Consider the following 27,767-nt stretch of genomic DNA (forward strand, 5'->3'; position numbering starts at 1 on the left):
CTTGTGTACTCAGCTTCAAACAGAAGTGGTGGGAGCGTACTGGAACTGGAATAAATGGGAATGTGTGCACCGCCTTCATGATGCAAGCCCCTTAATTGTTTCCATGTAAATGAGGCATTGATGCACACACAGAACCACACAATTATATCTACAGAAAGAGAGAGAAACCTTAGTTTTAATCTAGCTGTTTTCAACAGTGGACACTGAGTTTTGATAAAAGTAAAATCTTTTTATTAACACTCTAATGGAATTTACTCTCTTTAAACAGCAATAAGCTAAATTATTTTCATTTCCAAGTCAGCAGGTATGACATTAATAGCAAAGCCACTCTCAGAAACAGCTTTGCACACTGGGCTTGCTCCCTTCTGAGCTACAGCCATTAGCCCTGAAGAGTCCTGAGCTCCTTTAGAAGCCTTATTTGTTACACAATAAACCAGTCTGTCTTGTATAGATATGCTGTTTGTACACAATATAGTGTGCCTGAATGCACATTTAAGTACAATATCTATACTGGAGAGAAAGTAATTGATTTAAGAGAGATGACAGCTCAGTAGCTCATTTCATACTTTCACAATATAGCAATTTTTCTAAAGCCTCTCGTTTTCTCCTTTCTTCCACGGTGCTGCTCATCTTAGCTTTCCATCAATTTACCTTAAGCATCCAAAACAGCAAGGGACGTTTCTGAACAACCTAGAGTATTCATCCTGGATCTGAAATGAAAAGATGGAATGAACACAGTGGCTTATTAACAGGTAAATATATGTATTTTAAGCATCTTCCAGAGAGTGTGGCTTATTCTGTTATAAAGGTTTTTACATAATTTGGCCTCAGAGAGGATTAGGTACGATGCTGAAGGGGTTTTCAGAATGCAGACTGCAGGATCTTACATAAAGGCTTCAATCCAGAATCAGATGACTATAGTTAGTAAACCTCTTTAATTATTTCATAGGATTATTGCTGTACAATCTGAAATGCATTGCTTCTTAAATTGTAGATCTGTGAGACATAAATCAGATTTCAGAGTCTTAGGACATGATTGTGAATTATGTATGTGCACGAATTATTTTATTCATCTACGGCTGCAATCCTTAATACACTTACTTGTTAAGTATGGCCCATTTAAATAAATGGGACTGCCCAGCTAATATGGATAGGACAGTAATGTAAATCTTCTAGCTTCTCTGCCTCTGACAATCTTTTACCCTTTTCTCTCTGTTGATGCTTCTCAGACACAGAGCACACCATGCTGCCTTCTGCTAAGGGGCAGCACAATCCCCGAGCTGGGGTAAAAAAGGGGTCAGCTGAATCAACTTCCCTTTAAATACCCTACCTGGTGAGCTTTCCCATGCCTGTACCTTTTGGGATGACTTAGCCACTGCAGACTCCTGTGTGAGAGCAATCTCTGAGGTTAAAGGGAAGGGGGGGGGGGGGCAAAAACTTCTGAGAGGGATGTTTAAAAAGGAGGGGACTTTTCGGTTTACAAATTTCAAGGGAGGCTTTGGCTCAGGTGTGCCACATGAAGGTAGAAGAAGTACTCACTTTTCGTGACAAAACACAAAGAAATATGAAGATGAACAGTCCTTGAAATGCATTGAAGATTGTAAAAAGGTATGCAGTGACCACTGATCCCTGGATGACATGAAGCACGCCAAAGATCCACGTCGCTCCAAGGAGGAAAAGGAGGGAAAGAGCCCCCCGTGCACAAGATCTAGGTAGAAGCAAGAGAGTTAAAATTCTCTCCCTCCCTCCTTCCCTTTCCCACCATATGCAGGAAATGATTTTTGCAGTTGAAAAATCCCTGAACATTGCATGGCAGTTACATGGTTCCTCCTTTAGGGTGTGCTGCGGTGCTGTTGCCGAAATGATATTCTCTTGCTCTCATAACGAAACGGGGGGAAAAAACCAACAGCAACAAAAATCGCAGAAGAAAGAGTAAAAAGTGGACGGTTTTTTAAAAACACTGCCTGTCTTAATCTTCAAATCTGTTTTCTCTGGTGTATTGCAGAGCCATATGATTTGATTTTAAATCTACTGTTAGTGTAATTCCCCAAGGTAAAACATATGTCTGTTATGAAGTATACCCCCTAAGAAACCTTGGAAAAAATGTATAGTATGCTCTTAGGTCAGCACATGTGCATGACATCAAAGGGATCTTTTGGCTGTTTCTCAGTTTCAGCCTCGGAGATAGTGCTGGCTGTAAAACCAGACTTTCTCTTTATATTAAAAGGATTTCGCTTTTACAATGCAAGGGAACTTTAAATTGTGGCAGGGTCAGAATACTGATGTCCTAATAGCATACAAATCAATTGCCTCTGATTCCCCCACCCTCTTTTTTTGTTAACACACTGTAGACTAAGTACACCCAGCCCTGCTCATGGACTCTGACAAATTACACCATGTTGTCTCACAAATGAGCTCCTTGATTAGTTTTTCTTTTTCATTTTCAGTCCAGCAGTTGCTGGACTTCCTTTCCACAAGAAAGGCTTTTCTCTCCCCCCCCCCTTTTCTTCTTTTTCTTTTTTGGTGCTGCTTCCAGAAAAATGAATAATTTTTTGACTTCATTAGAAGCAGTGCACTGTGTGAAGCTGATAGGGCGAGGAACAGGAGAAAAGTGATCAATCAAACAATTGCTAAATCCTAACTATAAATCTAACGCAGCGAGTTGAAACTGCAGGAGTGTTTCTAAGCAACAAAAACAGTAAGTTGTTTTCAGTGGTCCCTGTAGCACACACACACACACACACACACACACACACTCCAGCCTTGCCAGCACAAACGGTTTTCAAGGTCTCTATAAATCAGTTTTAAAGAAAATGAGTTGATTGGGAAATCATAGCAGCACACAAAATAATAATTAAACAACCCCGAGAGACAAACAAATGAAAAGGCAGGTTTGTTGACCCCCCCCCATTTCCCTCACCTCCACCAACAGAGTGCATCACCCAGAAAGCAAGGAGACAGAAGAGAAGTGTTTTTTCAACCCCATTGATTTGAATGGGGGAGTGAAACAAATTCTGAGATCTCCCTTGGTGGAAAAAATGGGCATCCTGACTGCAATCCTATACTCACTTACTGGGTGTGAACTCAGTAGAACTTATTTCTGTGTTGGCATGCATAGGATTTCACTGTAAGTTGGGACTATGCCTCCAGTTTGGCTTAGGAGTTTTCCCCCAGCAAAATGTATTGGGGGTAAAGGACATATGGCAACAAGTATGATGATTTTCTTTAAAATCCCCCCAAAGCCTAAAAACTTAATTTTTGGGGATAACTTTGCCCCTCAAAAAAACTCAACAACTTTGCCCCCAAAGGCATTCGTTGGTCAGGGTTGTGGCAGTGATGGTCAGGGTTTTGGCCGCTTTGGGGTGACAGGTTGTGTGTGTGAATCAGCTGCGGTGGGTGGTTGCTGGCAGCCCTGAGGGGGAAGTTCTGCCTGCTTCCCTGCCATGCACATGTGAGGTGTCTTCTCCAGGCACCGAAGAAGTGCCGAGAGCAGCGGTGCTGGGGCAACGGATCACATCGTATGGAAAGGTGAGTCGTGGTGCAGGGTGGCCGAGTGGCCGGGCCCTCCTGTGCCCGGGAGACATCGATCACCCCTGCCAAACCAATCTGTGGAGGCAGCGACGGCCATGCCCTGCCACAACTGCCACTCACCCCACCATATGGCAATCCTAATTCATTCACAAGATTTCTATTTCCATTTGAAGCACAGTTTTAAGACCCAGATTCTTAAAACTGCAGAATTTAGAGTCCCCAGAATCTTACCAACCCATCCTTACTGCCAACTATTTTAATAGGGTGCCATCCAACTAAACAGTTCAGCTGGTGCAAGGACTTTAAGCAGCAGGTATTCCCCACCCTCTCTTTTCCCTGTACACACTGTGCACGCCCTGTGAATTCCCAGAGCAGATTTAGGTGTTGTGGGGGAGGGAGAGGAGAAGGTGGGGAAGTTCCGCTACATATCCTGTTGAGTTCTGTGGGGCTTACTCACAGGTAAATGGACTCACAAGTACAGTCATAGGCTTTTGTCAGCAAGAAAAAAGCCTTAATGCAGTGCAAAGTACACTTTCCTCCAGGAGTGATGTTAATATAGAATTGCATCAGTGGGTAGCTGTTTTCAAATCAACTGGTTTTAGTTTTTTTAAAAAGAGTAAAAGTTGAAATTTACCTTATATTTTCATAGCAGCTAACTTCTGGCTTTAGCATGGCTGTTTGTCGAAATACTTTATAGATAATGACACCAAAAGCAATCAAATTAACCTGGAAATATATACATATATGTATTCAGTTTAACAAGATGAACGTTGGAATTATATCTGTATTTCATATTTAAAGCAAACAAATCGAACCCCTTCTTTCTGTTGAAAGGAAAGAGCTATTCTGATCCTTTTAATAGAACAAAGAGTACTACAGTAACCTAGGTCAAAGACGAATGTAACTCTATATCCTTTCAAGTGTATAATTAACAGCAGTCTGCAAATGTTTATTGAATTTATTGGCAAATGTCTTTCGGTTCTGGATCAGAATTCTCCCCCAAAGTAGATGTATGGAATATGTATTCTCGGTTAGGCATTATACAGATATTTCATTTGAAAATACAAACCCACTGTTTCCTACTAAGTAACATTAGCAACATCACGGGTGCGTTGAAATCTTTGGGTGTAAAAGATACAAGTGAAAAGTTTTGAATTTCAAAGGATAACATACTATGGACTTGGTATTAAGCTTTGCATTTGTTTGACTAAGAAAAAGCCAGAAAAATATGGAAATGAGGCATGGAAAAAATAACAGTGTACCATAAATCAGAGAGCCAACCACATACGAGCCAACCACAAATGATACTACTGAGCAGTGATGGCTTTGTCTTGGAAATAATCTGAGCTACCTCCACAAAAATGAGCAATAGCCTGCTTTATCTCTGGGTCATAGCCCTCTTTCTGCTAGCCACCCAGCCCTTTGATCCCCCAATCCTCCTGTCCCATTTTCTGCTGGTGACAACAGTAGCAGCATATAGTAAGCCCACAACTTACACCTTCCCTTGCCTGGTGCAATATATAAAGGGCACACCAGGAAAAATGGTGCTGATGGCCCTCAGGTGCAGTACATTTCCCCAAAGCCTCCAGGACCTTTTCTCCTTCTCCAGGCTCTGGAGAAGGTAGGGAGAGACCATACCTTCTTCTCTCTCCCTGTGACTGGAATGTCATTATTGCTGCTGATGCCATTGCTGGCATTGCTGGCATTTATAGGTAGAGTCTAAACCAAAGGGAGACAAAGGGTGTTGTGGAACAGGTGGGAAGGGGGGTAAACCAGGAATTCCTCCATGGCTTGGATTTTTACTTAAGCCAGAAGAATTCAGGGCCTGCAATGCTCACATCTTCTTTGACGTGAATGCTGTGAGCCACAAAAAATGTAGCTGTGAACCTCACTGATGTTTGTTGAGTGCATATATCATGTGGAATAAGAAAAGAAAAGGTCCAAATGTATGCAATACCCAGCATAATGTAATATAGTATCCGATATAATATCTTATACCAGTATATCTTAGAGATCAGGTGCTTATCACTTTGAAAGAAAGCAGCTCTCCCACATAGGAAGTGCTCCTTAGAAAGTAGCAGGGAAGCGCTAGGTTAGGTACCTGTGAGGTTTGTTCAATAAAGTTATGTTAGTGTTTGAAGTAAGTGGAAGCGTCTGATCAGCTATTCACAAGCAGCAGTTATTCACCAAAAATATCCTTGAGTAACAGCATATCAGTATTAAAAGAATTGTATTGCGGAGTCCATCTGCACCTCTATCAATAACAACAGCACATTCCTTGGACAAAGTTTGCCTGAAGAAAGCTTCTGAAGTAGTCTTTGGTGCTTTATAAAAGCTGTACAATACTCCACAAAGTAAAATAGGGACACTTGGATATATATAATTCTCTCTAGTTGAAGAATCAGTGCCTGAGTATCCCCCATACGGTATTTCTATGGTCCTTTGTATGCTTAAAAAGCAGAGACATCACCTTGCCAACAAAGGTCCATATAGTTAAAGCCATGGTTTTTCCAGTAGTGATGTATGGAAGTGAGAGCTGGACCATAAAGAAGGCCGAAAAATTGATGCTTTTGAATTATGGTGCTGGAGGAGACTCTTGAGAGTCCCATGGACTGCAAGAAGATCAAACCTCTCCATTCTTAAGGAAATCAGCCCTGAGTGCTCACTGGAAGATCATGAAGCTGAGGCTCCAATACTTTGGCCACCTCATGAGAAGAGAAGACTCCCTGGAAAAGACCCTGATGTTGGGAAAGATGGAGGGCACAAGGAGAAGGGGACGACAGAGGATGAGATGGTTGGACAGTGTTCTCGAAGCTACCAGCATGAGTTTGACCAAACTGCGGAGGCAGTGGAAGACAGGAGTGCCTGGCATGCTCTGGTCCATGGGGTCATGAAGAGTCGGACACGACTAAATGTGCCCTAAACTAAACGTGCTACTATGTGCAGAAAGAGGTAAGTAGTCCACCAAGACCCTAAACAACAACAAATTGTATGCACAGGGCTTCACCCCCCCGCCTTGTTAATGTGAAAGATCCTACACCAGGTGTTCCCAAACTATGGTCCATGGACATTCAGTGGCCATTGACTTTCCTTCAGGTGGTCTCTGACATATCTGTGAAGGACACTTAATATTTTAATTTTATAGAGTTCTATGGTATTCAGATTGTAATGCAATTAAATATGATATAACAAATAATAGACACAATAAAAACTACATCTAAAACTCACACAGCATCTAGCCTGTGTATTTCAAGTGTTACTATGCGCAGAAAGAGGTAAGTGGTCCAGCAAGACCCTAAGCAAATGGTCGGGGGAGGGGAAGTTGGGGAAACTATGGCCTGCACAATCTAAATGGTATGCAAATAGACTTTGTTTGCTTGATTTGTTTACTTATTCAGGGGCCCACAACTGTACAGGCAAAGCCCACATAAGTAGCGTTTGTACGTGCCCACAAACTTGTTCACACCTTATTTCCCCAGCATGCATGGAATTGGTTCCTCATATAAAGAAATCCATGTGGCATAACTGAAGAGCAAGCCAAAAGCTTTAATTTGAGAACTGTCAGCTTTAATTGGAGGTGCTGCTGGTAAAAATGGTGGCGAATAATATCAATTGATATTAACTGGTTGGGACACCTTTTTATCAATAAAACTATTCAATTAGTTTTAAATGCGTTGTTTTCATTTGTTGGTGTTGTACACTACATTGAATGCTTTTATAGTGGGAAAGTGGAATAAATATCTTTCCAATAAGTAAGTAACCCAGAGAGAAAATTGTGTTTGAACCACAATAATAAACAGGAACTGTTGCAGGCACATGCATCTCCAAGCCTTACCTAGCTGTTTCCTGACTTCCTACCCCACCCTGATTCTCCTTTCTGAAGAAAAACATCCTTTGAGTTTAGTCCTACCTGCTTTTTCATTTACCCAACACCACAAACCTCAGTTTACACAGTGACCCTAAGTGGGTTTGTACCAGACCAAAAGTGCTGGTAGGTGGACACATAGAGAGAGCCTGCTGTGGAGCAGTGCCTGAGGACTCCGGCTGTTGTGGGTCATTGCTGGTGTCCTACCCCTTCCCCTCATCTTTCCCCTTGGATTTGTGAAATTCTAAAAATATACTGAATGAGCTACATTTCAGCTGGCTAGCTTTTTGCATTCTGTCTGTGAATTCTTGATTGCAATTGTGCCAGTTGGTTCTTATGGATTTGCATCTGCTGACTGAGTAATATTAATGAAACATCCACTTGTTTCCTCATCTATATGCTTCAAGAGGAGGGGAAAAAAACCCACTCATATTTAAAACAGCAATTGGAAGCCCATTGTAGGGTACATGATGGGAAGCCTAGATGGGAGATTTTGGTGGGGTGGACAATTAAGAATTTGTCTTAACCACAGTTTGGGTTTGATCACACGCACCCCTGCAAAGGCATTATTTTAGAAACACATATGCTTTATTTCTGAACAGAAAATCCTGCATGTACGTGACCCAGGGCTATGTGTGCCAGCCCTGCCTCCAACATCTCTCTGTGTGCAGACTGTACAATCTCTCTATGCCATACCTTCCTGTGTTGAGCAAGGAAGATCTGATGGGAGCATCTACCTGCATAATGCCCAAAGAGGGGGCAAAACAGCTCTATGATGCATTATCACATTTAACAGTTCACAACCCCTTGTGCTTAGTAATAACTGTTAGGTAGTTAATGAAGAAACAATTAACTACCTGAGATAGTCCATCTTTTCAGGGGCTACTTAAAAGACCTGAAGAAAGTCTTGGTGGGTGGGGGAGAAGGGAGATGGAAGAAGAGAAGTCCAGGCCAGGAAGTTTATGTCATGCATTTAACACATTTAACATATTAACTTTGTTAAATACATGTTTGCTAATGTACAATAGATGTGGAGGTCAATATGAAAGGAGCAGATAGAAAAGTGGGGCTAAGGCCTTTCCTATACAGACTGCATTCCTAACACCAAACCCCAAAGATGCTGTTTGGAGGGAATCTGCTATTAGCACCAATATTTAAAATTCTGATATGCATAATACTTCTGAAACCAGCAGTTCTTGAAGTTAATTATACAATTAATTTGACCTTTATAATAATTATATGCAGGCTTTTATATAATATACATATTCTGGTGAATAACAGAGGAAATTATTCACTTTATCTCTAGCTGGCATAATGTGAGTTTGGAATGCTCTTATTATAAGTGGGGCAAAATGTAGTTGGAACACAAAAGGGTGATACTTGGCGGATGCATGAAGTTTTAGGAAACTAGATAGCTAATGTAAATGGCATCAGCCTAATCATCTAGTCTAGACAATGCTCTCATACTCTTTGACATCTAGGCGGCATCTAAGTGGCAAACTAGGAATTTAATTTCAACTTCATGCGTCTCTGTCCTAATTATGGGTTGGTTTTGGAGTTTAGATCTGCTCATGGAATGGTCATTCCAGGTTTGCACTCATGGAAGAGACGAGGTGAATTTCACTGATTCCCTATTTACCCATCACCATGCATCCTCCCATCTACTTTTTAGTGTAAGGATCCCTCCAGCATAGTGTGAAAAGTAGTGTGAGAGGTTACCAGAGGAAATGGGAATCCAGAAAATTGCTTCCCGACTCATGGGTAGGAGCTTCCACAGGTGGAAGGGCACCATTGGATCTAACCCAATATGCCTCCTGTTGTATGTTTAATTCTTCTTTTCTCCATTTGGCTAAACATACCTGTCATCATCTCCCTTAATTTCCATGCCCTATCCCTCTCTGTCTTCTGCCATGCATCTTTATTTGCTTCCCTCTGTTTTGAAAATGTGATTATGTCATTTTAAGTGCATTATCAAGATATGTTCCTGTAACAATGGATGCTATCTCTCCGTAGATTTGGAGATAGTATTGTAATGCTCACATCCCCCCCCCCCCATATTTTGTGCCACACCAAAGTCCTGGTGCCTGAGATACACTATTTATCAAAGTTTCTAAGTTCGTATGGAATTTACAGATGTCCTTTGAAAGTTCTTAAGTGTTTAAGTAACAGTTTTGAATATATTCTTAGAAAGGTGGGTCCCCTTCCCACCTGTTTTTATTTTGTGGCCTTACACCATCTGCTGTAAGTGGGTGAGTAGTTGAAGTGTACTAGAGGGAGAATTAAAGTTGGAAACTATCGTCTGAGTTTTAAATACACCAAGAACACTCATAAAAGTAAGAAGTTTCTGGACAAGAGCCAACTATAATTCCTATTGCTTGACAAAGGAAAAGCCTTGGACTCCCTGTACAATTAAATAAACAAATACATGGCTTCTCATATACAAAAGAATGTAGCTTTCAACCCAGAACCACCCACATGACTCTGGCCCTAATGGTGTAATTTTCTGCTTGTGAGAGATCTACTAGCATAATCATTCACTTTCATTATGTGCTGTTCATGATTAGTACTGTTTAACATTAATGGCTACTAGTATTTATTGTTTTCTTTTTCATTGGGTGAAATGACATGTCGGGTCCAAATAATGCTGTTAATAATGGGATGATGTTAATAGCGGATGGTTCAGAGATGCGACCCATGAGGCACAATCCACTGGAAAGATCTCCTGCACAAGTCCCATTGAAATCAATGCATATTCCTCAAGAACACATTAAATGACAGGTGGAAGATGTGCAAGAGCATGGTCAAATGTGCCCTGCTGTCATTTTAATGCCCTGTATAATAGCTCTCATTACCTCTTTACATCAGTATATGTGGTAACAAATGTCTAAAGTGAGCTGCTGTAAAAAGATAGGCTATACAGGAGACTGAAATCTGCAATTTTTGCATTCTTAAATTAACACGAAAAGGCTTATGCTTTCTCCTCAACAGTAATGTGAATGCAAAATCTAAACGGGCAGCAATGAAATTAGCCTAATTTTTTTTATGTTTAGGTAGCACAACTCTCCACTACATCCCCCCAAATGCACTTCCCCTCCAAAGCTACCCCCCTTTGAGTTGGGAGAAGGGATTCAATTAATCTATCACATATACATGGTTAGATGGGTCAGATATGTGTGGGTCTCAAAATCAAGTGCAAAACTCTACACTGCATTTTCCAAAATGGGAGATACTCAAAAAAAGGTCACAGAATCAGAGAATCAGAGAGCTGGAAGGGACCAGAAGAGTCATCTAGTCCAACTGCCTGCAGTGCAGGAATCTTTTTGCACAACATAGGGATCAAACCCATGACCCTGAGATTAGTAGAGTCTCATGCTCTACCAACTGAGGTCATATGAATCCATCATATGATTTTTTTTATATATAAAAAAAACACAGCAAGGAGAGAGGTAAGGAGAGAGAAGGGTTATGTCATGATAAAGGCTGTGAACACATGACCAGCTTAAAGTGCAATTAGTTTGTTCTTTTTCTCTTTTCCCATTGAAGTTGGTTTGGGGGCAAACACATCAAAATGCAGTGCTTCATAGGAAATGACAAAATAGATGTGGACTGTGGCTAATGTCATGTGTACACTGCTTCCCAAACCAGTGGTGGGAACACACCGGATGCAGATTAAATGGGAGTGTGTGCATAGTCAAAGAATTAAGGGGAGGGGGTATGGCTGAGTATTGTTTAGTAGCTCAACAGGCAATGCTGTGGTGAAATGATCCTTTTGGGTTAACAAGCTGAGAAACTTGTCTTGCACAGATATCCATGAGAGCCAAGGACACTTATTAAAGTAGGGCTACTCTCAAACAGCAGGGAAACCCATTTTCAGTGTCCAACTGTGAGATTGCTTCCTGGAAGGAGATTCAGAAAGAAAAGGCTTCTTGGCTTTTCAGGGAATGCAGACAGAATACGTAGCCTACAAAGCCGCTCCACTTCCCAGAGGGGAGGAGTTGCGGTGGATCACGTGGCCACCCACTCCCCTCCAGGAGCAGGAGACGAAGTCCCACATCACCCAGAGGTTCCCGGCGACATCAATCACCAGGCAGCCAATCTGCTGGTAGGGGGCGGGGCAGGCGGGCATGGATGGGCCCCATTTAAACTGAGGCGTGAACCAGAGAGCTTCCTCTTGGCTCGCTTCCTCGATTGTTAGGCACTGGTTGATCTTATGATGGGGGAGGGGAGGTGTGGCCATCACCTGCCCCTCCAAGCTTAAGGGTATTCCATTAAAGGAATCTGGGGGTGTGGATCTTGTCCGAAGCCTGGGGTAGGGCTAGGGCCATGCCACGACCCCATCGGGAAACAAGGGGGAGCTCGAGTTGGTTTGAATTGACAGGGCTCCCCCTACTGGTGGTTGAACCTTACTGGACTCCCAACGTGATGGGCAGGAGTCAGATACAGTCAGGTCAATTCCAATGTCTAAGCCAATCCTGCTCACATTCTGTAACCAATGAAGTTGTGGCCTAAATTTGCCCAATAACATTAACCTAATATCCATGTCCTTGTGTCTTATTCATCAACAAGGGGGTGGTCTCGGGGTCTCAGCATGCAACATTTTTTCTTTCTACTAGCTGTCATAGAGAAAGATGTACTGGTAGCATTACAGGAACACTGAATGGACTGAATCAAGATTCTCAAGTTATGAGAACGTGAATCTGGATTATTTCCAGGTACAAAGGATATTGGATCATTCTTGTGGTCCCCAGCTACAGCCAAGCCTGTTGTGGGGTAGCGATTTGTATTTGTCTCTGAAACCATTTCAAACTGCTTGATCCCAAAGGTATTTGACAAGGCATAGCTGCCCATACTGTAGCTTATTTATATTCTTAGCAATATCTGATTCCACAGCTTTCTGTGTAAACAACAAAAAAGTAAAACATCTTTTAAATGAAAAGCTATTGAACACTACAGTATACAAAGAAACCCGCCAATGTACTAACACTATTGTGCCTGTTTACAGATGGAAAAAACAGCAAGTATGAATCATTGTAATTCTAAGTTCCTTCAGAGAGAATTACAAGACCATATGATATCCTAGCGTGTTAGATTTTGCATTAGGATCCATGACTGAGTTGTAAGACATCCAGACAGCTCCATATTGAGCACACATCTGAGGAATACAAGTTATTTCATCTTCTGTTGGCAGTTTGCTTAAACAGCTGGCTTTGAATGTGTTTCTTGCCTTATGCTGGCATACAGGAAGAAGAGCTGAATTTTGATTTGTCTAGCCATAGACTTTGTTGCAGAATTATCCAAAGAAAGGCCACGAGCATCTAATAGTTTTCTAGAGCAATTTTTGGTGTACATGTATATGAATGCTTCACTTAGATTTTGTCACCTCAGCTTCAAAGGAGAATAATTTCTCCTGCCTATTCATAGTGGGTTATGGGAAATCTGATGGTGTTGGCAGGAGGAGGGTGAAGCCTGTTAAATTGCTGTGAGGAGAGTAATTAAATCCACCAGCTGTAATTTTGTGGTAATGGGTGGCATTTAGCAGAGGAAGACAAATTTTGATGATGGAAACCTCAGTTTGAAGAATGAGGGAGAAGAAAGGATAGTGTTAGAATAGGCATAATACACTGTCTTGGCTGACTGGTAGTTAAGGATGGCTGAATCAGTCAATTCTGCTTTCTCTCATATTCTCATTTTCCACTCTTAAGTTGAACATTCCACATTTCCACATCAGTTTCAAATATTTTGAACAAGTTCTCATGAAAATTCGGCAGCATTTTTACTGTGAATTTCTCCTGATAGACATCTTTTAATACACACACCTTTGCAAAGCAATATTGCTCAATATAATGCTATTTTCACAAACATATGCCTTTCCATGCAGATTTTATCCTTATATATGCATCTTTTGTACACATTATTTTGCCGGACAACTGTATTGAAAAATTCAGAGAAGTGTGAATTTGAAAAGATGACTGGGTTTTGGTTTACACATTGTTTCAAAAATAGCTTCATCTATAAATGTAGATCAGATTTCTCCCCTGTCCCAATCTGGTGGGCATTGCACTAGGTGAAATGTGGTTTTTAGCAGATAGGCAATGCCCTATATAGTATGACATGGAAAATTACAAATGAACTAAGACGGAAGCACTACAATGTTCTGCCTTAGTGGGTTTGTTACGGTTCTTGTGCAGTAACTTTTAAACAATAAAAGAGTTACTGTTAATCTTCTGCAGTCTCTGGCATTCATTAAATTAGGCAGGGATAGTGGAAGCGTATACTTACTAATGTTTTTGATCCCCTTCCTTTGTTTTCTCATTCAGCCTGCATAATAATTGTGAATGTTTGTGATAGAAAATAGTTGTTATTTTTACCTGCCCATAGTCTTTAAGATGGGATATAATTATACTGAAACAAATGAATGGCAGCTTTCTAAAGATATGACTGGGAACAGGATGGGAAACATGACGTGTTCTGCTTTAAGTTACTAACAACCCAATAGAAGCTCATTCAATGAAAGGCAGGTGCATGACATTGCTTTATAGTTTATTTCCTTTAGCAATGACAAAAGGCTTCCAGTTTCTCTCCATTAACCATCACTTTGAGCAGCAGTGAAACTGCAATCAGTAGTGCTGTAATGTCCTAAAAAGACCCAATGGGAATGATGCTATGTCGTGATGTAACATTGTTCCCTTGGCCATTGTTGGGAAGAACAATGAGATATTTAAATTCAGACATGACTCACCAAGAACACCATCCTATCCATACCAGAAGTCCACCGGCAAAGTCACTTGGAACAATGTGTGTAAATTGCATTGGGCCATTCTGTAGGTCATTTCAGTGCCGTGAAGCTGCTGGCTGAAACTCTGACAGTACTTCAACTGGTAGCAAACACTTTGTTTGGTCATGGGAAAGAAACTGGAGAATCTCCTGCTGCCTCTTCTCAAAATGGGTAAGTCTCATTTGCCTCCTCCTAAATGGCCTCACAAAATGGCTTTTCTCCCTGCACACTTTCAAATGCACCTTTACAATATACCGGTACATTTTTAAATCTCGCAAGGGGAAAACATAGCTTGGAGGATGCAAGGCAGGACTTGGAGCAGAAGGGTAGTTTGTGGGAAAAGAAATTATCTTCACACAATGCACAACTTCTCCATTTTCAATTGCCTGCTCTGAAGCTGCTTTTTAAAAAGAAAGAAAAAGAAAGGGGGGAATTTTATCATGGTTGCAATATGTGCATTTGCACATAATGCACCGTTAACCCAGAAGAAAGCCTTCACTTGTTCGTACAGTTAAAATGCTAGTCATTGAGATGATAGGTCTTCACAATGTTTTTCATAGAGCAGGAGAATGCCCTGATGTTGTCTTATGAGTACATATATTAGTACTTGATATTATGTAAAATAATTCTAGAGTTAGCATAACCAACCATAATTTTTAATTGAGTGCTAAGGGTTTTAAAATACACAAAACTCTGTTAATGCATATGCAACAGTTCTGTGTTGACTTGGAGTCACAGTCACAGTGGAACCCATCCAAACAATTAATCATAGATTGGGGTGTGTCCCCCTCCCCCCATTCTTCTTCTTCACATAGTAAGAAGAGTGCTTGCTCTTACAAGGTGCTATTGTTCCTGCTGTTTTTCCTTGTGCAGTCCCAACGATTTCAGAAAGGCTACTGTGGGTGGCATGTTTGCAACTGGAGATGTAGGCAGCAATCTCAAATGACTGGTTTGAGGACCTGCAGAAGCTGGTGAAGCCACCCCCTGCCCCAGTATGCAATTAGATGTTGCCCAACATTTGCTTGAATTAGCCTGTGATTTTATATTCATTTACCTGGAAGTAAGCCCCACTGAACTCAGTAGGACTTCTGATAGGCATAGGATGTTAGTGGATTATGTATGAATGTAAATATCCCATTGAGACCAAAGGAATTACTTCGACGTCCATTGTTAGGCCAAGTCTTAATTGCTCCTGCCACTGAGGCAAGCTATAATTTTTTTGCATCTTTATGCCCTATACGTTTTGCGACTGTTATTATTATTGCAATTTATACAGATCTTAATTGGCAAAAGCATTCCAATTTTACTCGGCTCCATTCTTACTTTTCCGTAATGCGCAACAACACACTTTTGTAGCTGCATGAAAAAATATGAAGCTGAACAGTGCAGAAAGGGGGGGGGAGCATTATAAAAATAATTAAGGTTAAACTGCTTGGGGGCAAGTGCAATCAAAACAATCCTTTACCAAACTGTACTGTAGCTGAACAATTCAAAAAGCAACTATTCTGAATATAAGCAAATTCAAAGGGAGACGATCCCCTTTTGTACCACCCCCCCGCCTTCTGATAGAAGACTACTGAAAACTGTCTGGTATCAAAGCTTCTCATGGATTAGACCTTCTGCGGCTCTCTGTTTCTACAAAAAAAGAGACAACCTAGGAAAGGGAAAGCTAATTCTAAAGATTTTGACACACTACTTCTGAGTCTGTTGAGTGCTTCACATTCAAAACTTCAAAAATGAAGCTCCCAAATCATATCTTTTCTACTTTCTCAGGCTTTCGCTCAATAATTGATGAAACCATCTATATGCTGATGTCAAATCTTAGAAAAACGGGGATGGTGGTGGTGGGGAGAGAGATGTCTCCTGCTGCTCTTTTAGTTATATACTTGCTTTAAAAAAATATCATATTAGATATGGCTCCTTCAAAAACGTCTGATGTTCAGGAGCAGCTGCATAGGCATCATTCTCCCCAATGACCCTTATTATCAATGTTAGAATTAACAAGCTTGAATTCTGATGTGCAATCTGGCATGAATGAGGACAGATTTCTGTCTTCTGGCTAACGGATGGGTGAAGATGCTGCTTCGGTGCTGTTCAGTCAGGATGGAAGGGAGTTAAGCTGATAACAATGCAACAGCTTAAGCCGGAAAACGAAAATGTATGCCATATTAATTGCCTGAAATTGCACACAAGCTGGCAGTCAAACAATGAAAGGTATGTCTTGCTGTCTGATTTCTCTCATTATCATCTCCCTGATGAATACACCTGCCCAAATGCTTTAGTTATTTCCTCTAGTTTGACACAGCACTGGAAAATATTTAAGAACAACAACAAGAAGAAATACTGGGAGGGGGAAAGAAAAGAGGGGAGAAGAGATTAAAGGTTCTGTGAAGGGTATGCCTAATTTTTTTTTAAAAAAATTATTGTAGAAAAACTAGACACAGATACCAGTAATAAATCCCACTGAACTCAATGGGACTTGCTTTTGAGTAAGACATGCATGCGCTTCAGGGGTCAAAACAGACATGACATTAATTGCATGATTGCAAGTTTAAATAGTTGGCATTCAGCATCAACACTGTGTGCAGGGGAAAGTTTTATGTTTAACCCTTTCCCCTGTGTATGGTCCTGATGAAATCCAGTCCTCCCACAGTGGAGGTTATTTAAGAAACCCACAAATGGGGCATTTTTGGGGGCAGAACTGGATCAGCACCCTTTGCCGCTGTTGCATGATGTCTATGGGCCTGATCCAGGCCTCTTCACCATACCAGCCTTGAAGTCTGTTCAACTTCAAGTGTATTTGTCCCTGCCCCCACTTTCTGCACTGGCGGCAAAAATGGTGATGTCTCTTAAGCCCTGTTGTTGCTGGAAAAGGTTTGGGTTAACCCCTAAATAAATATAATAATTATTTCACCCTATCATTTTATAGCACATCTTATCCATGGATCATAATTATTCTTGCCTACTTATGCTGGCAGCTTTTCTTTATTTCCCAATCTCCTGCACCACCTTCGTTACTCTGTTTTAAAATTAGATAATTGCAAACCATCCCCCCCCCATCCTACATGACTTGTGTGCATTGATCTAATCTGAAACACAGCCTTAGATATATTGGTTGCAGTGCTGGAAAGGCTGTTAAGAGAAACAAGTTGGGGAAATTATCTTTAGCTTGCAGCTTGTTTTATGCAGGTTTAAAATACTCCTTTCCCCCTGTAGTTCAATCTATCAAATGTCTGACCCAGTCCTTTTCATGTATACTTACCCAGAGAATAACAATAAAAAATGCTTGATATGATCAATGAGGCTAATGGCATGCACTTCAGAATTCTAATGGCAGATTGGTATTAATGAGTATGTACGTTAGAGGGGAAAAGGTGTTGATATAGTCAGAGAAGAACAAGTGCTTTTAGAGAAATGCCTAGGTGAACTAGGCTTTTCTATGAAGACATGTCAGATTTGCCTCAAAAGAAGTATCTGAAGTACCCAATGCAATCTCCAGTCATGCACTCATTAAGTTATATGCAGCCTTCAAATAATATCACAGCATAGTCTAGCTCACTAAACTCCCCTAACACAGTCCTTTGCAATAGCCAAAAGATGTGTTTAAAATATACGCCTTCTATCCACAGGACTGTGTGACTAGTTCTGTCTGCCCAAGAGAACTTTGGACTTGTGTTTCTTCAACACTTCTCTTTTGCAATGAAAAGATAGTTCAAAAACAGTTGGGTTTTGGCATGGTAAAAAGGTAAAGGGACCATTGTGTCCAGTCGCAAACGACTCTGGGGTTGCGGCGCTCATCTCACTTTACTGGCCGAGGGAGCTGGCGTACAGCTTCCAGGTCATGTGGCCAGCATGACTAAGCCACTTCTGGCGAACCAGAGCAGCGCACGGAAACGTTGTTTACCTTCCCGCTAGAGTGGTACCTAATTATCTACTTGCACTTTGACGTGCTTTCGAACTGCTAGGTTGGCAGGAGCAGGGACTGAGCAAAGGGAGCTCAGCCCGTTGTGGGGATTCAAACTGCCGACCTTCTGATCAGCAAGCCCTAGGCTCTGTGGCTCAGCCTCTAAATGGAGTAAGACAAAAAGTCCCACTAGGCCCATGTCTATTGTCTAATCCTTGTGGTGCACCCCAAGGAGTTCTTTGGATCTTGGCTGTTTTCCTGCTCACTAAAGGTATCATGTTTCTAAGAAAGCAGTAAAGCTGTGGCATATTTGTGTGTGCTTTACTTGAGAGCTGAAGTCCAGAAAAGCCTGCTTTGAAAAGGCTATGAAATTGTTGCCATCTACCTGAAACAAAATTAAAAAAAAATCCTTCCAGTAGCACTTTAGAGACCAACTAAGTTTGTTCTGGGTATAAGCTTTCGTGTGCATGCATACTTCTTCAGATACACCGAAACAGAAGTCACCAGACCCTTATATATAGTGAGAGAAGAAGAAGAAGAAGAGTTTGTATTTGATATCCCACTTTATTGCTACCTGAAGGAGTCTCAAAGCGGCTAACATTCTCCTTTCCTTTCCTCCCCCACAACAAACACTCTGTGAGGTGAGTGGGGCTGAGAGACTCCAAAGAAGTGTGACTAGCCCAAGGTCACCCAGCAGCTGCATGTGGAGGAGTAGAGATGAAAACCCAGTTCACCAGATTACGAGTCTACCGCTCTTAACCACTACACCACACAGGGTGGGGAGGGGTGGTGGGAACAGGTGATTGGCTGATAGGTGTGGTAAACCTGTTGACGACTGTTAACGACTGCAATTGGTCTTACAGGGAAAAGCAAGGGGTGAGATGGCTAAAATAGCTTTATCATGTATAATGAGATAAGAATCCAATGTCTCTATTCAGACCAGGTCTCTCCATGGTTTTAAGTTTGGTAATAAGTTGCAATTCAGCAACTTCTCTTTCCAGTCTATCAACCCATTAGTACTTGAAAGCCACAATCATGTACAGCTTCATTCTGGCGGTTTCAGTTATTCTTCTAATTCCTGCTCCATAAAACAACACAGTGCCCTATTTCTGAAAACTCCTGCCATCTTGTTCAAAATAGCTTCTTCACTCCATCCAGGCAAAAAATAAAAATAAAAATGGAATGCAGCTTACTGAAACAGAACACTGCAAATATTTATGTTAACAAAATTTGTAATGTTGCTATACGGAATCTATATGCAGGGGTTACCCATAACCCAATGCCTCTCAATGAATGACAGCTGCCATTATATTTTGGATTGCGTTTCACTTCCTCAACCTGAAATTCTTGTTTGCAATTGGGTACTAAGCCATATTTACTTGTGAATATTTCAAGATGTTTTGATTGTCAGGTTAACATCATTGCTGATGTGTTCAGGAATGTGTGCATGAACTCCAGGCATCTGGGCATGTGTGGGGACTTATGGGTCCCTGGATCAGGAAAAATCAGTTTATCCTTTGGCCACAAATTCCTATAATCTGAAAGAACTTGTATGTACGTTGGTCCTAATGGTGTTCAGCACATTGGTTCACCAAAGTTTCTGTTAGTGGAATAAGGATTTGATTCTTTTTTCCTGATGAAGACCCCACCACCATCCACTCTGAAAGGTTGAAGGAACACATAGGAACAGAGTAGCTGAAGTATGGATTGGAGATCAGTTAAAAAAACCCTTCCCTTTCCACTAATGGAATCCTTTGTTGGATCAAAGACTGCCTTCTGTCTGTGTAAGGGATGCCATTGGATACAAGAGATGGGTGTGTGTGTTATTTTGCTTGCCTTTTCATGAGAAACTACTTAATTCACACTTCTTTAACCAATACATGAACTGAAACACATATATCTTTGAAAATTCACACTTTTCTAAACTTTGCAGTGCAGTTATCCAACCATATGTACAAAAATGCATATACTGGGGAAAATATGTGCTTCGACATGCATATATTTGTGAAAATGACATATATTTGTGAATGCATATATATTTATGCATATATTTGTGAATATTATATGCATTATATTAGGGGGAATTGCTGGAGGAGATGTCAGTGATAGTCAAAAACTACACAACATTGTGTTTATTAGGAGAAATTCACACTGAATTGTTGACAGATTTTTAATGAGGGATTTTTATTTATTTTAAAAGTGCAAATTGTGGGTAAATTCAATCATGCTTATGATTATTTATTAGTTGCTTTCCTCACAAAAGTGGCTCAAAGCATCTTACTAAAACAATATTACTGTAAGAAGCAAGTATAACAACCAACCATGAAAACCTCACAATGCAACTGTACTGATAAAAGACAGGTCTCACAGACCCCACCTCACTAAAGTAGGCTACAAATACCTGAAATTCTTCAAATTAAGGCCCCAAAAACAAGGTTAAAAGGAGAAGTTTTTTAAATGGAAAAATGAGAAAGATCCCTATTAGAAACAGCCCTCTATCTATCTATCTATCATCTATCTGTCTATCTATCTATCTATCTATCTATCTATCATCTATCTATCTATCTATCTATCTATCTATCTATCATCTATCTATCTATCTATCTATCTATCTATCTATCTCTATCTATCTATCTATCTATCTATCTATCTATCTATCTCTAGCTATCTATCTATCTATCTATCTATCATCTATCTATCGATCATCTATCATCTATCTATCATCTATCTATCTATCTATCTATCTATCTATCTATCTATCTATCTATATCTATCTATCATCTATCTATCTATCTATCTATCTATCTATCTATCTATCTATCTATCTATCATCTATCTATCATCTATCTATCAATCATCTATCATCTATCTATCTATCTATCATCTATCTATCTATCTAAGTGCTTTATAGATTGATAGTTGCAGTATTGTGTGCTACTTTAATCACATTTTATTAACAAATAAATAAGGACCAGAAGCTACAGCTTAATTGCCTACTCACAGCATCTGCTCTATCGCTTTGCCTTCTAACATTTCTTACTTGATCCCAATCCATTTTTACATGTGTAACTTAGCGGCACTTTGAAAATATCTTCATGCACTCAAGCGTGTTGTTGTGGTTGTTTTAAAAAAACACACCATATTTTTGCTGCTGTTTTTTATAATGGGACACCAAAAGTTTCAGAAAGATCAAACCTGAAAACATTTCCAGTAGGAATTAAAAAGGCTCCTTTTTCCCAGAAGAAATAGAGGCTATCAATTCTTGACTTGCCTGCCCATGTGAAATAGTGGGTTTTTGTCTCTGATGTCGCAATTTTGTTTAAAATAGCCTTGATGATGGCAGGGTACACGCGAATGATAAAATCATAAAGATGACAGCCTAATCTTCAAAGATGACCGATCACAGATAAAAGATTAAGTAACTCAGCATTTGAAATACCAGATTATCTGTCTCCTGGCATAGTGTCTGTGTATCCCTCCTGCTGAGTTCTGCAGAGATATCACTGACATGTAAAGATGCTACATCTTACATACCAGAATTGCTACAGAGAATGCCGTTCCCTCAGGCCGTCAGGTTGAAAGAAACAGGCCCTCAAATGAAATATTAGTTAATCAAACATATGTCTGTGAGACAGGCAAAGTACTTGGGCGCGTAATAGATAAGCATATTTTAGTGTGGCTATTTAAAAACAGCTAAAATAGTTCATTTTACCATATAATTAGCACTCACAGGTGGGACAGCGATGGGTTAGTGATTATTATACACCTTTTATTATCAATTTTATGTACCCCAATAATAAAAAAGCCATACTTACAAGAATGATTAGACATGCTGGTCCTATAAAACTCCATATAAAGTTGTTCTTTGTGCTGAGCCAACATCTGAAAAGTAAACAGTGCATAATGTTTGCAAATTTGCTTACAGATGAATCAATCCTGTATTTGGAATCAGGTGTTTCTGAAGACTGGAAATGACTAGTTGTGATGACTATATATTACCTCCAGTATCAGAATCAGTATGCTTCTGAGTACCAGTTGCTGGGGAACATGAATGGAAGAGTGCCATTGAGTTCATGGCCTGCTTGTGGGTAGGGCCGGATTTAGGTTTGATGAGGCCCTAAGCTACTGAATGGGGCCCTTTATATGTCCAGCTGTCCTTTGTCAACAACATATTGTCACTGTTTTTGTGTGTGTTGAATATATGCTATATGGTAATTTATGGACCTAATAGGTATGTAGGTTTTATTTTATTTGTTTTTTATCTTATATTTTGGAAATGTATATGCATTTTTTCCCTTTAAGTTTTTTAGGGGCCCCCAAGAGAGTGGGGGCCTAAGCTATAGCTTCTTTAGCTTATATATAAATCTGACACTGCTTGTGGGCTTCCCATAAGTATCGGGTTGGCCTCTGAGGGAACTAAATGCTGGCTTAGATAGGCTTTGAGTCTACCGGGCTCATTTTGTGTTCTTACATTATGGCCACTAGATATGTGGTATTCCTCATTGTGGGAAGCCTATTGCTGAGGGAAGCCACAAGCCTGATTGTCTGAATTACCAGACTAGTGACCCTGCATGATATGCTTTTTCACCCAACATATCATGTTAAACCCAAAATAGTAGTCATCATAAAATAATGTTGAACGCCACCCCAACCTCTGAGCGTTGCAAGATTCTTTTATCAATGCTGGGAAACCATTTTGTGTGGTTTCAACAGAAGGAAAAGAAGACCATTCATTTCACGGAAGGGGGCAGTTCTGTACAGACATGATGTCCTTATAGATATGGCAGCTTGGGTTGCACGTCTGAGCTACCACAAGCATAAAAACCCATCTGGATCATCTGCGTCTAGAACCTAACAGTGAAAATTTCCATAAGTATCACATTATGTATTCCCTGCAACCCAAGAAGCAGGTGTGTGCAATCAAGTGTCTATGCATTCATACCCTGGTGGGTGTGGCTTTCATGCACAAACGTGCATCTGTCTGGGGCTAGATTCCTTCATCTAGTACTCAGAACTGCCTTAGAATATCCAGAGACTGGATTGATAGCAGTGTGCACAGCACTGACAAAATGGTAGGGGTGGTGAGCATTAGCTTCAATAATCTGTTTGAGGGAAGAGGAGATTGCATACACCTTTCATAGTTGCAGAGAGGCCACACATCTCTTTCTGAAAAATAACCACCATAGTCGTCAAAGCTGGCTGGGCCAACCATTTCTTCAATGGGTAGTTGCAGTCCAATATAATGTACACAGGAGTGTGCAGGCAACTCACTGTTATGTGAACATAGCTTCCTATCAGAAACATGCTTAGACGATCACATCTCAGTGGGCTGATGCAGGAAGAAGTCATGTCAGAACTATCTATAACTAAAGTCAATATGTAAACAATGAATTACACATCAGTTCTTTCGTAGTATTTCGATCCCAGTGCAGCAGAAATGCCAACCACCACTGCTGGGCTCACGTAGCCAAAGATATAGAAATTCTTGTGTAAGAATCCTTTATTGTAGATTACTCCAACAACTATAAGGTACAGGTGAATGCCTTCGATACACATCCACGCGAAAGCAGCTAAGAGGAAGTAATGGAGTAATCCAGCAGTGATTGAACAGAATAGCTAGAAGGGAAAACAGAAAAAAGCGTAAGTGGATAACATAAAAGACTCCATATCTTGCAATGCAGGTTAAAAATGTTGTCATAGTACAGTACCAGCAAAACCTCTTCCACTGGAAATTTGTCTCGATAGGAAAATGGCCCAGGCCCTGTCATTACTTTTCTGTAAGTACACAGGAAACCACCAAACCCATTTCATTTTAAAACTCAGACCTCATGCTCATTTCTTTTTGCCTGTGTGCCTACAATCACATGAAATACACAAACTGATGAAGCAGATGATATATATTTTCCGCTGAATGTGTTCAACCTTATATATACCCCCTGCTCCACATGGGCATGTATACAAGCAGCCCCTTTTTACACTGAAACAAGACCAGGACAACCCCTGCCGAAGTAAATTGGCATTAACACCTTCTGATATTATTGGAACATGGTCAATTTAAACTCAGTTAAAAATCTGCTTCCATTTTGTCTTAGTTAAGGCTTCCATTCTCAGAGTGGACCTCTGGCAGAAGACTCTTTCTTCTCTTCAATGAGGCTTACACTTTCTGAATGGGATTTCCTGGAATCCTTAAATGAGAGTTTTATATCCACAGCTACATTCACGGGGAAACTGGGAAATGCTACTTGCACCTCTGAAAAAGGCACTTTAGAGCACACATTTGCTTTCCTAACCAACTTGAAATGGCATGAGGAAAGGCCACGTACCTTATTATTGTTCATGTTAATTCCAACAAGAAAAATTAGCTCAGCCAGAAAAAGGCTGCAACAGAGATTTTTGTGAATTGTTGTTCTTGTACTTTGAATTTCGCTGAAGAACCAGAAAGTGAAAATGCACATGGAGAGGCAGATCAAGGAGATAATTATTCCAAGCTGAGTAATTCTTGTGAGAATATAATAATTCTTGTCATCCTGGGAGGGAGAAATAATAATATAACATATTGGAGAGAATGGCTAAAGAATAGCTTCTTTAAAACCTCATTTGATAATGGAGTTCTGATTCTATTTCATTTCCCTCCTCCATACTCCTTGTTAAAATACCCATCCAAGTTATTGGTTGAAATGCTTTACACATTTTTAATAGATTTTATTAAGGTACTAGTTGGTACAAGGAAGTGAAGTGTGCAGGGGGAAATAATAGAACTTGGACGATAGGATTTATCTCGTCCTCTGCCTATGCCTTCTAAATTTGCTATGGAGGATTGGGGGAAACCCCAGAACAGGTTTTGGGGGAGTGCAGTGGGGGTGCAGGCTATCTGTTATCGGTTTTGCATTGGTATGCCTGGATAAATATAGATATCGATTTCTTCAGGGACTGTAGAGATCGTCAGATTGAACTGGCAATTATCTGTCACCAATAGCCATAGAGCCCAGCATATTTCTTTTCCAAGTAGCTGTCATTAATTTAACTGTCCATTAATACCTTATGACAGAATAATGTAATGGATATCATTTGAAGTGCTTTGAAAATTATCCCACTCGAAGAGATGGAGCATAAACCTGGGGGTTTTTTTTAATTTTATTTTTAGAAAACGAAAACAATTCACTCTTGACTTGTCTTGTAACTTGTGCCTCACTTGCTTTCAGATTAATATTTTAAACTCAAATTAAGTAAACACCCTACAGATGCAAAACACACTCTTGTATTTGAGGACTCCTCATGAGCTGTGAAGGAGTCTAAGTATAACTCAAGGGAGGGAGCTTTTTATTTTTGGACAGAGGATTTAGCCGACTTGAGAGTATTAGCACAAACACATTGCATTGACACATGCTGGGCTCTTCATGCTGACAGATTCTGCTTCTTAGTTGCTAAAAGCAACTTACAATTTCAGTTCAAATGTGAGGGTTTTTGGGGGAAGTGTTTTGACTCTCTCTCTCTCTCTCTCTCTCTCTCTTTCTCTGTGATCACTTGGCCTGTATTTAGAATCCATGCCCATTTTATGGCGATCTTCCTTTAATCTGATATTCAGCTATGTGCTTCTTTTTTAATTTCTTACTGAGAATATTTCAACTGAACAAAATAAAATAGAAATAAAAAAGTGAATAAAAAATCTAAAAGGAGGGGAGAAGGTATGTTATTTCACTATATATGCAAATGGCTACAATTCCATATATGCTTGTCTAATATTAATGTTATTATACACAGCACTTGTTTTTGTTGAATGCTAAGTGCTGCATATTGGAAATGGGTACACAGCCACCACAATAAAATATTTCCACTTTTTTGTATCATTCTACATTTGCTTTTTCTTTAAATAAAAAGCACTATGGTTTTCAAAAGTCTGAAGTTCTGTCTGTTCATACATTTATTTTTTTTAGTCAGGTTTACTTCTGGGGAAAATAGGCCTATTGCATATTCTGTGGTCATATCCACATCTTACATTTAAAGCATAGTTTATGCCACTTTAACCAACCTTGCTTTGCCGAAAAAATCCTTGGAACTGTAGATTGTTAAAGGTGCTGAGAATTATTAGGAGGCCTCTATTCCCCTCACAATTCCCAGGGTTTCCTGGGAAGATTGATTGTTAAAGCATTATGGGAATGGTACCTCTATGAGGGGAATAGGGGTCGCCTAAAAACTCTCAACACCTTTAACAAGCAACAGTGCCTGGGAATCATGGGGGAAACTGTGACTGTTAGTGGTATAAATAGTACTTTTACAGCTGCTCAGTGACCGTGAATGGTCTCTCTGCCCCGTTTTCTGTTTGTAAACAGAAGATAGTAGTGACTTAAGTCTTGGGGTTATTGATAATCATGAATAATATACGGATAATAAATATTATGGGAGTTGAAAAATGCTCAATGGTAGTTAAAAACAAATAATAAATGGGGGGAGAGTAGAGTAGTTAGCACCCATATAAAAGATAGCATGTGCATTACATTGTTATAGGGATGTTGGTGGCGCTGTGGGTTAAACCACAGAGCCTAGGGCTTGCCGATCAGAAGGCTGGTGGTTCGAATCCCCGCAATTGGGTGAGCTCCTGTTGCTCGGCCCCTGCTTCTGCCAACCTAGCAGTTTGAAAGCACAAAGTGCAAGTAGATAAATAGGTACTGCTCCGGCAGGAAGGTAAACGGCGTTTCCGTGCGCTTCTCTGGTTCACCAGAAGCGGCTTAGTCATGCTGGCCAGATGACCCGGAAGCTGTATGCTGACTCCCTCGGCCAGTAAAGCGAGATGAGCACCGCAACCCCAGAGTCGTCCGCGACTGGACCTAATGATCAGGGGTCCCTTTACCTTTACATTGTTATAATGGAATATTCACAGCGTAAAATTCAGGGACATCCTAACCATGAAAATATCTACTGCTGCTAAAGAATTATCCCATTGTGTATTTGCTCGGTGAGAATAAAGTGATAGACCAAGCGAGGAAGGAAGTAACAATTTAACGGCAGAGACCAAATGATTCTACACACAAACTATTTAAAGAAATTAATAAACACTATATTTAAAAAGAGCACTTACAACTTCAGAGTTGTTTGAGGACATCAAAACAGCAAAAGGGGTAAGATGATTGCATCTGCATGTGGTATGGGTGCTATTGAAATGTGCTCGTTCACATCCTTCTGTAGACCAGTTTCCTTCCATTGTGTCTTCTGAATAATTCCAAAATGCACACTTAACATCTTTTTTGTCTACAGACTGGAACAGAAGGAAAATTTTTAATGGATGGCAAGAGGCACAAAGCCACTCAATAAGATGTATCTGCTACATTAGCAGAGGCGATTCATCACAATGCCTTTATTCCACAAAACCCAGAATCTGAACTGTTCATAATTCAGGTTCAGGAGAAACACAGGAATAAAAACAAAGAAAATCAGACCAGAAAGATGAAACAAGATAGGTAAAAGAAGGTAGACTAAAGAGAGGAAGGAAAACTACATCTGCTTTCTCCTTCTTTTCAAACATTGTTCCTGAGTTTTAGAAATCAACAGTCCAAATAATGGATTTAAAAATGTCTGTACAATTAATATGTTTGCTCCTGTCCATTTCTAGAGGCCTTATTTTGACCAGCACTTGCTAATTCCTCTCTCTCCAGAGAGTGTATATGACTGTACTACAGGCCTTGGACTTTTTGCAC

The 27,767-nt window shown here is 40.3% G+C and overlaps 1 protein-coding gene across 4 annotated transcripts in view; it reads right to left on the reverse strand.

Moving 5' to 3' along the window:
- Positions 1 to 208: 208 nt before the first annotated feature.
- ADGRL4 (adhesion G protein-coupled receptor L4) overlaps positions 209 to 27,767 on the reverse strand; it is an 82,031-nt gene continuing 54,472 nt past the window's right edge. For all 4 annotated transcript variants that reach the window (XM_083444889.1, XM_083444888.1, XM_083444887.1 and 1 more), the window contains 7 exons: positions 27,152 to 27,328; positions 24,399 to 24,602; positions 23,471 to 23,691; positions 21,891 to 21,957; positions 4,166 to 4,257; positions 1,540 to 1,708; positions 209 to 710 (listed from right to left, as the gene is read on the reverse strand). In XM_083444889.1, the coding sequence (XP_083301015.1) occupies positions 648 to 710; positions 1,540 to 1,708; positions 4,166 to 4,257; positions 21,891 to 21,957; positions 23,471 to 23,691; positions 24,399 to 24,602; positions 27,152 to 27,328 (993 nt within the window). In that variant the 3' untranslated portion in view covers positions 209 to 647. The remainder of the gene's footprint in view (positions 711 to 1,539; positions 1,709 to 4,165; positions 4,258 to 21,890; positions 21,958 to 23,470; positions 23,692 to 24,398; positions 24,603 to 27,151; positions 27,329 to 27,767) is intronic.

The sequence above is a fragment of the Podarcis tiliguerta genome (assembly GCF_965153285.1).
Source record: "Podarcis tiliguerta genome assembly, chromosome: 6".
NCBI lineage: Eukaryota > Metazoa > Chordata > Lepidosauria > Squamata > Lacertidae > Podarcis > Podarcis tiliguerta.